This window comes from Podarcis tiliguerta (genome assembly GCF_965153285.1).
Source record: "Podarcis tiliguerta genome assembly, chromosome: 5".
Lineage (NCBI taxonomy): Eukaryota > Metazoa > Chordata > Lepidosauria > Squamata > Lacertidae > Podarcis > Podarcis tiliguerta.
Window position 1 is genome coordinate 49031238 of NC_139538.1, and position 11698 is coordinate 49042935.

The 11698-nt window shown below is 40.6% G+C and overlaps 1 protein-coding gene across 4 annotated transcripts in view; it reads right to left on the bottom strand.

The window, feature by feature from the left end:
* CCDC186 (coiled-coil domain containing 186) overlaps window positions 1-11698 on the bottom strand; it is a 42688-nt gene that overhangs the window by 27622 nt on the left and 3368 nt on the right. For 3 of the 4 annotated variants that reach the window (XM_083441086.1, XM_083441088.1, XM_083441087.1), the window contains one exon: window positions 1516-2189. In XM_083441086.1, the coding sequence (XP_083297212.1) occupies window positions 1516-2174 (659 nt within the window). In that variant the 5' untranslated portion in view covers window positions 2175-2189. Of the gene's footprint in view, window positions 1-1515; window positions 2190-9920; window positions 9977-11698 lie in introns of those variants that run through there. The other variant, XM_083441089.1, reaches the window with a different exon arrangement.

The following is an 11698-nucleotide window of genomic DNA, read 5'->3' on the forward strand; positions in this document are numbered from 1 at the left end:
TTTAATGTGCTTCTGATTATTTCATGTTATTAGATAACCTTGTTCAGTAGCAACAAATTCAATTAATTGTTCATTCTCTCTTCTTGCTTCAGTTACTCTGTGATGTAAGGCTTCAAGCCTGGAAGAAGACTCAAAGGAAGGAGGGTCCCACACAGCTTCTCAAAGGCTGTTGGAGAACACCTCAGGTTTCTAAGCTCTGACAAAAAAAAAATAATGTTGTTGTCCAAGGCCAAAAGTTCCGATTATCTTCCTGATCTGCATATTAGTCACCATATTTGTCTTTTCTTTGGTAACTACAGTAAAACATGCACAAACACTACAGATTTCAATGACGTCTGCATGCAAGTAGCTGTGCTCCATCATATGCCTAGTCGATAAGTCCTAAAAATTGCTGTACTAAGAAGCAACTGGTGTGTTTAACCCTATATCACTGCAGGCCTGTTTCAAACCCTCACTAAAAGTAATTCAAATGAGGTAACAAATAAGCTACTACGAATAACTGCAGTCTTCCTCTAATATCAAAGTACCAGCGGCTGTCTTCAATAGTGGCTTTGCCAGTAGTGGAACCCACTACCATTTGGGCAAAGCAGGGACATCCGATTTTTGCCACAACCCCTATCTACTGGAACCCTCTGCACAATATCCCATAGTATTCCAGAGTGCCTCCCAACTCCACAGAGCTGCTTTTCAGGGGGCATGAGGAACTGCAGTGGGTAGAGGAGTTTTGTACCTGATGTCCCCTGCCTTGTCCAAGCAGCAAAGTGATCCTTGGATACAAGCTGGGGACAGAGCTAAACTGCAATGAGATAAATTTAGTTTAACCTGAATGAAACACAGTTAAAAAAAACAAAGGAAAGAAGATAGTTCCTGCCAGGTTGGTTTTTTCCTGCCCAACAATGTTCTAGGTTTAAATGTACTACAAACACGGTTGTAGAATCTAATTGTGGCAGTGAGAATAAGGAAACACCTCACAGGAGAGAGGTTTAGCATTCTGTCCCCCCATCCTCACTGCAAAGTACCCCTCTGTAGAGTGTATTGCAATGGAAAGGGGCTTTTGGACTAACATACAGTGGCCAATAGTTTTGTCCTCAAAGGCATTAGAATTTACTTTTATCCATTAAACAGAAGACCCGCACACCGAACCCCAAACTGTTTTTGAAGCTACTCAGTTTCAAACACACCATGTCTGAATCCATCAACTGAAGGAGAGTATTAAAAAAAAATAGAAATCTAAAGCCCCACAGAACACTTGACACACAGTTATGTGAATTTCGGCACGTCATTGCCTTACCTAACGTACGCTTTGGAAACCATATGGTCACTTTATGGACTGATGAGTTTATATATGAATTAATCTCTCTGCCTATTGAAAACTGAAAACTTGTTTGCCCAAGCTAACCATTTAGCCACAAAGACATCGCTATAGTTACACAGCGCAAAGCTGTAACTCCACAATACGTAACGGATAACATTCATGTTTAAAGATCTATGTGCGGATGTTCGCCCAGTACTTACTTCTTTATTGTGTGTTCTTGCTGCAGATATTTATCTTGCATGCATTTTTCAAGTACAGCCAACGTAGCTTCACTCTTGCACACCCCATTTGGAAGTTTATGGTCTTTCAACAAACCCGTCGATAGTAGTTCAGACTCTATTTCTTCTAACAAAGCTTCCTGAGAAGAAGCGTTCTGAATAGTTGAGATAAGATTCTTAGTACAATCTGTGTCATAAGGGCTTTCTGAGCAGACCCCATGAGGCCCTTTCATATTATCATGCAATAGGTGTACCAGGGATCGATCTGTGTCATCAGTTTTAGAAACTTGTCCTTTACAGTCTCCCACAGGTAAACAGTCCTCTTTTGTCTGCATTTCGAGTGGTTTAGCACAACAATCTCCACCTCCATCTCCATTAACGTCTGGTGTAAGCTGTGCATCAACAACATCCCCATTTCCACTTGCACCAAGAGCTGTTGAACTGGGATCCAGTGTCAATTGTTTATTTTCGATGCTCAAAGGGCTTTTTTCACCTCCAGTGTCTGCAATCTGTAGACTACTCTGAATTCCCAGTGTTTTCTCTGCTTCTTCAGCAGATGATGAGCTGGAAGATACGTCATCAGTCTTTGAAAGGTTGACCGGATGCAGAGGACTTTGCTCTTCTTGTAATTGCTCATCCATCTTTCCACCAAGGGTCTGGGAAGAAAACGTAAGAGTGAAATAGTTTTGAGTCATAAAACATTTTTTTCCTGTAATAACCTTAATCGGTTTCAACAACTACCAAAGATAAACAGATGAGTATCAGCATAGATTGAGTCATCAAACCTTAAAAAAGGGCAAGTTAGATACTTCGGGATTTAACTCTTTAACCAAATATTTATAATACAGTGGTTTTCAACCAGTGTGCGATGGCATCCTGGGATGCCTTGAATGATGGTCAGGGGTGCTGTGGGCAACACTGGCCTCTGTCCCTCTTCCCTCCCTCCTCTGATGCCCTTTCACATCTCTGCCTCCCAAAGTCTTGCACAGCTGTAGACTTGTAGGTGAATGATACCTCTGGAGCTGGCCAGGGGGTGCTGGTTGCCAGGAGCTGAGACGGCCTCGGAGTAAGCAAGCAAGCAAGGGAGGGAGGCCAGCCAGTCCATCTGCCAGCCCTTGCTGTTGGGAATGGACAGACAAGTCCCAGATTTCTGTGGGGCAGTGTGAGGAGGCACTTCTCTTTGAGGGTGAGGGGGGCAGCTCAGATAACAGGGGCAGCAGCAGTGGCTGCCCAGAGGACTCCCAAGGATAGGAGACGAGGTTGAGGGAACACTTCACAAAAGAGTGTGTTCGAAAAAGGGTGAGAGACTGCCAGCTCTGCAGGCAAGGGTTGACATAACTGGGCTCCTGAGCCCCACAGGGGTGCTGCAGAAAGAATGTAGTTGGTCAAGGGCGCTGTGGGCTCAAAAAGGTTGAACACCTATGTTCTAATGAACTATGTCTGTAGAAACACACAAGGCAGTAACACTTTGCACTACCACTCCCAGAGGTAAGGTTTATGCTGCATGCTGCACCCAATCCCCACTCATCAGAGTTGTTTCACAGTCCTATATCAATGCTGGGAAATGTAAAGTATAAGAGTATTTTGCCTCCAGTACTTGGAAAGTCGGTGGGTAGCTGGGTTCAAGTGGCATATTGAAAGCCAAATGATCAAGCTGCAGCATTCAACTGATTAATCAACAAAAAGCTTAACTGCACACTGAAAACTTGGCCTGCCCTTTGCCATGACTAGTCAGTGGGGTTTACTACAAGCAAAATGTCTTGATTTGGGACTCCTGAAAGATCTGCTACTGGGCAGGTCATATAGCTGTGCCATCTCCACCCACCCTCCTGTTACCAGATATGATGAAAAAAATGTAAAAAGCTTTTCCTGCTTTCTACCCTATGAAGGGACAAAGTCCATGGCTTTTCTTCAGACAGTATGACTTCTAGGCGATAGAAGCAGATTGTACTCATTGCAATTAATTGATCTTTCGCAGAACTGATGGACATTGTACTTGTTTACATTTAAAGGCTCTTCTGGAGTGTTGCTAGATAACAGGGGTTACTGCATATATATTTAAGGCATTGCCTTACATGTGATATGGGACTCTCTCCCAGAAAACCTATGCGATACTACCTTTTTCTTCTTCCTTCAAATGCCACCTAGAAACATCTTTCCTAATAAAACCTGTTATCACTCTGCCTATCTGAAACACATATATGATAGGTGTTGTGATTAAACATTTATCTCTCAGTAACTGATTAAAATATGAACATATCTGACACACTGATTATTTATATCCTTTCTAATCTGGGCGCACACCACAGTATGGGACTGAAATCAGCCTTGGTTACCCTTATGGATGACCTTCATTGAGAAAAAGACAGGAGGAGTATGTCCATTGGTATCCAACCATATACCAAAACCTAGTCCTTGATCTTGGGAAATGTCATGTAAAACTGGAGTGACAGTATCTTTAGAGGCATCCCAATCAATGCAGTTTGGAACTGTCCTGCCAAATTGGGCAAAGTTACATTTTGGTACACCATCTTGATTCAAAATGGCACCTGACATTCAAATGTGGACTTAAGACTGCCTGATCCACTTCAGGAACCCTGGTGCCAAATTGGGGTATATCTATCTATAAAGCATTAGTAGAATTATTTAGACTTCCTTCATTGGAGGTTTTTAACCAGATGTTGGATGGCCATCTGTCTTGAATGCTTTAGTCGATATTCCTGCATTGCAGGGGTTGGACTTGGGGTCACTGCAATTCTTTGATTCTATGAATTAATATATATATATATATATATAAAATATCACATATAATGAAAACATCACAGCCTAAGTGGCCCTAATATAGAACATTCCAAAGGGCTGATTTTGACAAGCTGGTGATTACACAGGTTCATCCTATCTGTACTTAAAAACAGTTGTAAAAACAGGAAGAATAAATTTACAAGATAATAAAATAATAATCATAGAAAGCTTAAAAAGAATGACATAAAATATATTCCATGGTGCAATGCAAGGTTCATATTTCTACCAACCATACCAAATGTTCATGAATGTTGCCAAAGAAACTTATTTAGTGGGACTGTGCCAATCGTGAGATTGTTTGGTCATATAAATCACAAATGACTCCCAAGCAGAAGCAAAGTATTTTTTTGAGTCAGTTTTTCAGAAATGGCAATGAATATGACTTTTTTATACCACAGAATAACAAGATGCATCCTTCACCCTTGAGAGATCACTAGATGAGGAGCAAGCAACAGATATAGAATTTACTGTTGAGAAGTAAGTTCGGCATTGTCACCATCAAAAAAGATAAAAGATATAGCTTAGCATCCAAGGTGACCTGTTTGCCAACAATACTACCTATCTCCATTGGAATCTGCTTACGGAATTTGTGTACATAATTACAGTTCTACCACATATGCAAATATGTTCCTCGTACCTTACAACCCCGCCAGCATAAGGGGGAACCAGATCTTACAGTATGAGCTAGCCAGACCAGAGTTAAAAACCACCACTGAACCTCTCCCTAATGTTAGCAGACGTGGACCTAAAGGGATAAGAGGAGCAGATCTTAAGCCACTGAGAATCTTTCAGTTCGCCTATAGGGTTCATCTCCCACACTGATTTCAAAGCAGTAAGTGGAAAGACCCTGCCTTTTTGGGTGCTTGCCACAGCTAGATGTTCCTAAGGTTCCAGTGCTCTAGTGGCTACACCATGTAACATGGGATCTTTCAAAATGATGCCAATCTGATTGATACGTAGCAGATCTACTCCTGAATCTTTCAAGTATTCCGAGAGTTGTGATTCTGTAACTGGCATGTTATTCTCATAACAGTCTTGCAGGCGATGCAGTCCCGCTTTGGAAAGAATAGTTGGATACTGTTAATTTATCTTGAGCCTGAAATTGTGGTATATAAGGAAAGGGGATTAAGGATGAGGGGTATGGAGGCTAGTTTCTTACACCTTCTGTTCCACATATCTATAGTGTAATAAAGACTTCCACATTGACGTCTTTGGGAGCAAAAAGGGGATCACAATTAGAGGGAGAGAAGGAGAATCTTGTGCATCCAGTGTAACCCAAGATGTTGGTAGATCTGCTAAAATCATCAGAACGATTTGCCATAGCTGAAAGGCATCAAAATATGTTGGTAAATAAAGGACTTCCCAGCCCCCTCGCTGGATTTAATTTTGCAGCAAATAATAAGAAGTTGCCAAGAGGTAAGGGTATTATGTGAAATCGACAGGACTTGAAATAGAAACAAGATTCTGGTCTACCATTTTTACAGTAGCCACCCTCCCCAGAATAGAAAAAAAAATCAAAGCCTGCCAAGCTTTCAAGTCCTTTACAATATGTTTGGGGGTGGGAGTAGGGTGCTTTAAATGAAGCAATTTGTTCAGATTCCTAGGAATTAGAACCCCAAAACATTGCAAGGAGGTAGAACAAGTTTGGTGGATCATCTAATTTCTGGTTGAGTCTGCAAGTTCACATTCCAAAACAAGGTCTCTGATTTGTCATAGTTTATAAAAAAACCAAACTCCCCCCAACAATAATTTATAGTTTTAATTACCTCTGGAAGAGCAGCTTTTGGGCCTTGATGATGGCAGTGTCACCAGCAAATAAGCTAATAAGGTGTTTCCAGGTACCCACTGTGAACCCCTGGATTAATGGATTGTTACGATGATATCTTGCGAGGTCTCCAAACCCACAGAGGCCAGAAAAATAGACAAAGCACTTTCCAAGACATATAGAAAGAAACTTCCTTCTGTACATCTGCATATTATTTTTATTTGTTGCTAGAAGAATAGTGCAGAGTACTCTCATTTTCTCATTAAATATATATAATTAAGACTTTCCTACAATCCAAATATAAAATCCCTTTTAACACAGAACATTAAGCAACTGAGCACAAAAATAGCTCATTTCCTCTCTTTCTTAGATGTCTTAAAGTCAAAAGAGCAAAGTAAACAGGATGCTCTATAGCCAGCACTTTATTTTATACAGTAGTGGGTATCTTCTAATTCTTGGCGAACAACGAATATTGCTTTGCCGTCACAGAAAGTGATAAAGACGTGTACAAATAAAATGTTGTTTTTATTCCAGTTAGAAGCCCAAGATCTGTATTATTTTTAGTTTAATAGTATTTAAAGTGTTATCACACAATACTAAAAGAAATAACATTATGCTGTTTAAGTGCAATCTTTGTGTGGACTATTCCTGCTCTCAACAGATAAGTGGGAGCTGCGCCTTGTTATAAAGGAACAAAGATTCTATAGCTTATTGTGAAAGTAAAGTTCAAGTGACTGTGCTATAAGGCCTGCTTTAGAAATTTGTTTAAGCTGTCCCTTTAAATGCAATGTTTCCTTTCAAATCAGTTAGTAAAACCAGAAGTCTTTGTAGATATTTTAAAATATTGTTAACTACACTTCAAAAGAACAAGAAACTAAACATAATAAATGAAATCAGTGTTATTTCCTTGCTTATTACGGTAGCATGTTAATAGCACTGATCACTCTCTAAACATCTGGTAAAAGATGTATGGGGAAACAGGAACAAGATCTAAAGAAGAAAAAATTAACATATTTTATAGAGTGGTACTGACAAAATAAAATTTACTGCTAACAAAGGGGGGATTGAAGCTGAGGCAGTACCACACCATTTTATTCAATGTTGCTTACTTTCATCAGTATCTGTTGGTCCCAATTTTTTTAAAAAATGCATCAAAGCAAGATAAGCAAGGCAGATCACCAATGCAACTTGATAAAGATGTGGCAGCAGAAAGGGAAAGCACGTACACAAACAAATTTGGAATGGAAGATGCCAATATCCTCCAAAGATGACAGTCAGCCATCAGTCTCAGGAAGAGCCCACGACCCCAAACATAAATATATATACTGTAATTCACAACAAACACAGTGAACCCTGATGTACAGAATAATAAATAGGGGTGGACATTTTCAATGTCCTTCAGAATTTTTTTGGGCAGAAAAGCAAACACTATAAAGAATTGCCCTTCACACAAAAACAGCAGAAATATTAAAGCTCACGGGGCAATCAGCAACTGACTTCTTTTCCTGGCTGAACCTTTCCAGTCTTTTTTTTAGAAACCTTAATAATTGTGCATTCTTAATGGTTGTTTGGGATCTCAATGTCTTTCCTAAAGACTTATCAATTTGCCATAGAGATGTTAACATTTTCCCAGTACTCTAGCCACACTCAATTCAGATGTCACATGTACCAAGCTGCCATGCCTTCCCCCTTCCTCCTTATATACTGAAATTATCTCCAGCCCTATCTGGCAAACTAGCCATAGCATGGCTCTAAACTGGAATCGGAGTCACGGTTTGAAGTGGACTTGAAGCTAAACTATGGCTAGTGGTAACCAACTCAGGCATCACACACAAAAAAACAACACCACCTATGGTTACCACAAACTAGGAAGTGAAGAAGGAGGATGGGCAGGCAAGGAAGATGCTCCCAATATCAAACCCTGGTCTAAACCAAGCAAATAAATTGACAGGAAAATACGTTATTCCCCACTGCTTGTTGAATGCCTGTGTCATCAGTAAATAAATAATCCCAGACAGACCACACTTGACTATATTTGCTGTCCTTTTGCTATTGTAGAACATGACCTTGCCCAAATAAGTTCTCCAAGTTCATTCTTCCACCCGCATGCAACACAGCCCACATTGACAGCAGACAAAATGCCATACTAAAAATTACCCAAGTTTTAAATTAATAGACAGCCTTTTCTTTACATTCTTTATTTTGTTTCATTAAAAAAGAGAGAAGGACTAAGGTTGCAAATACTCCATTTTGGTTTTAAGATGAAATGCCTGAAACTATTTATCTAGTGACTAATGCTAAACATCAACAGCAGTTATACACCTTCAGCTCAGCTGTAGATTTCTTTGCTTCCAATATCTCACTATGTTTTCAATATTTAATATTGCTTTCCTAATTTTATGTCCTCTATGAGTCATCCCATAATAATTTTCATAGAATGACTTGACCTGCATTCTGTTCTGGATTTGCTTATAGATGATTTCCAAGGTAAAGTTCACTACACTATACTGCTTAACTACATGGGCTGTATTTTTACCAATCCAACATTAGGTAATAGTTAACGAAATGGATTAACACCAGGAACAAGTCAACTGAGCATTAAATAAAATAGCTGGGGAGGAAAATCTTCGGTAAACTAAAGTTATGCGACCACACAGATCTGTGAAGATTTAAGGGTTTGCAATCAGAAATACAGCATGGAAGATAATATACAAAGCTGAAAGTCACATTCTTGTTACAAACCAAAAATGCCTTTTTAAAAAGGTCAGTAGTGGTGTTAGAACACTGCTCATTCTCCATGAAATTTCTCTACCTTTCTCTCCTTCTCTGTCAATCTCTTTCTCTACTGACTTACATAGGGGAAGGCATGAGAACAGCAAACAAAGTTTTTAGTAGTTGTTTTAGCATCCATCTCCTAAATCAATGTGATTGGAGTGCCTTGGAAAACTAATTCACTGTGGTTAGAAAATCTAGACTAGAGGGTCAAAACAATACCCCACCATCTTCACTCAAGTACAGAGCAGTCCCTTTGTCATTCAGGTTTTCCTCTAATATATAAGCACAGCAATGATTTTTAAAATGCAGTATTTCCGGGGGGCATCCAAATCCAGAGAGCACAGGAATATAGGGAATCCTGGACCCAGAACCAACTTGAAATCATTGTTATTGTACTGTATATTTAGTGGCTTTTCCATGGCCTTGGGATCAGGTGCTGGCTGTTGCTGGTTTTTAAACTTATTTTGGCTAGAAATACATATGATGTACCAATAAAAGTTTTGACCAACGGTCTGCAGCCAGGTCTGCTGTCAGTATAGTGATACCTCGGGTTACAAATGCTTCGGGTTACAAACTCCACTAACCCAGAAGTAGTTGCCTCGGGTTGCGAACTTTGTCCCAGGATGACAACAGAAATCACGCGGCGGCAACGGGAGACCACATTAGTGCAAGAGCACCTCAGGTTAAGAATGGTTTCAGGTTAAGAACGGACCTCTGGAACAAATTAAGTTTGTAAACCGAGGTACCACTGTATCCTTGTGGTGGTGTTTAGTATAATCACACCTTTCACCAATGACCTTTGAGATAACACGTTCTTTCACCTACCCAAGTCTTGCTTATCCATGTTCTTCTTTTCCCCACCCCAAAACAGTGAGTTTGTATTTGTAGGAGAGCCACTGTAAGCAATCATTTTGAAATTTAGCAAGCTTTCTCTTCCTCAGAAGGGCAACCATGTCTGTAAATTGCATCCAATTCTGGCAGAAGCTAATTTCCTTTTAAAAAAACAAACAAACAAACAAACCTTGGTACTCTGCACAAAACTTACTATTTGACAGGCTCAATCCACTCTGGAGGGACTCCTATGCCTGAAAAGTCCATCCATTTCTGGCGAGAGGAAATAAGTTACAGTCATTTATAGATTCCCCATTATAGTAAATTAGACAACCAGAGTGGGGTGGAGGGGTAGGAAGAGCACAGCTTCATTTTTCACATGTCTAATTTGGTCCTGAGTAACTAGTCGAATTAGAAATACACAGAGCAGCTGCAAAATAGATTGGGCTGCTTCCCCAAGCTACAGATACAAGTCAGATTTTGTGGCTGGTGTACACCTCTGGCAGCTGGGGCATTGCCCATTCTGCACAACACAACTCTCTTATTATGCAGTTTAGGCTCCATGAGCCACTACTTTTCAGGTTTGCAAGACTGGAAAGAACTAGTCCCGTCCCCCCTCTTCCCTTATTGTGGAGCTACAAAGGTTAAAGCTTGTTTCTCATCACCGCCCAAAAGCCGACATCAGAAAAGATAGCTAAGAGGGCAATCCTGCACACCCTTACGTGGAAGTAAGTGGCACTGAAGTCTGTGCAACTTCTGAATAGACATGTGTAAGATTGCACTCCACAGCAAGTGTTCAACCCTCTGCTTACTAATAAAGGACAGCACCTCAGAACATAGGCAGAGTGACTTTTCCTCACCACTCCGTAGCCATAGCCAGTCCTCCACACAATTGAGAATTAAGTGTCAGGGCTTTCATGGCAGAAGACATCACTTTCTGGCAGGCTTCAGTTCTTGCACCTCTCTTTTGGTATACATAGTCATATTATCAGCTACATCAGGATATTGAAATAACTGGTATCCATTGCTAAATCACATGGTAACAAGTAAATCACCTTCAGTTATTCTACTGACTGTTTGTGGACACAGCATTTCTACTGTTTGTGGACCCAGTAAGTATTTTGTCAACAAGCATTCCCTTGCAAATGAACAACAAAACCGACAGTCATCCTCCTTTGCCATGTTCATAAAGCACACTGTAGTATGGTCATTGCTACCACCTCATGAGAAGAGAAGACTCCCTGGAAAAGACCCTGATGTTGGGAAAGATGGAGGGCACAAGGAGAAGGGGACGACAGAGGACAAGATGGTTGGATAGTGTTCTCGAAGCTACCAATATGAGTTGGACCAAACTGTGGGAGGCAGTGGAAGACAGGAGTGCCTGGCGTGCTCTGGTCCATGGGGTCACGAAGAGTCGGACACGACTAAACGACTAAACAACAACAACAAACCAGGTAATCTGCTACTGCCTATTCTAACTTTGATTGCACATATGGACCCAAGACTGCAATCCTATATGCATTTACTTGGGAGAAAGTACCATTAAAAAAACAAAACAATGACATATCAATACATGACATGCAAGTTTCAGTGTTGTAGAAGTACCCAACTGTGTGCTCCCAAAGGGGTTGGACCTTTCTGAAAATTCTAAACAACCAAGTCACAAAGATTTGAAGGTGCTCACAAAGCATCCACTCTCTTCCCTGATTTCCTAAAGTTCAGGAACTCAGTTTGGGACAGGGGAAAGATGTAGGTGCAGGCAGTAGATACTCCTAGACCCTGGCGGAATATCATTTCTGATCAGGGACTCCTGCAGGAAAATTGCGTTCTCCACATTATTTCCACAAGGAAACGCCCTCTGGGGTGTTCTCATTAGAAGAAATGGTGAATACAGTATTTATTTCCTGCCAAGGATTCTGGGGCTTGTAGTCCCAGTCGTCTGTTGGACATGGGAGTGGAGCATCTGCCAGCATTTCCTCTGCCCCAAAGTAA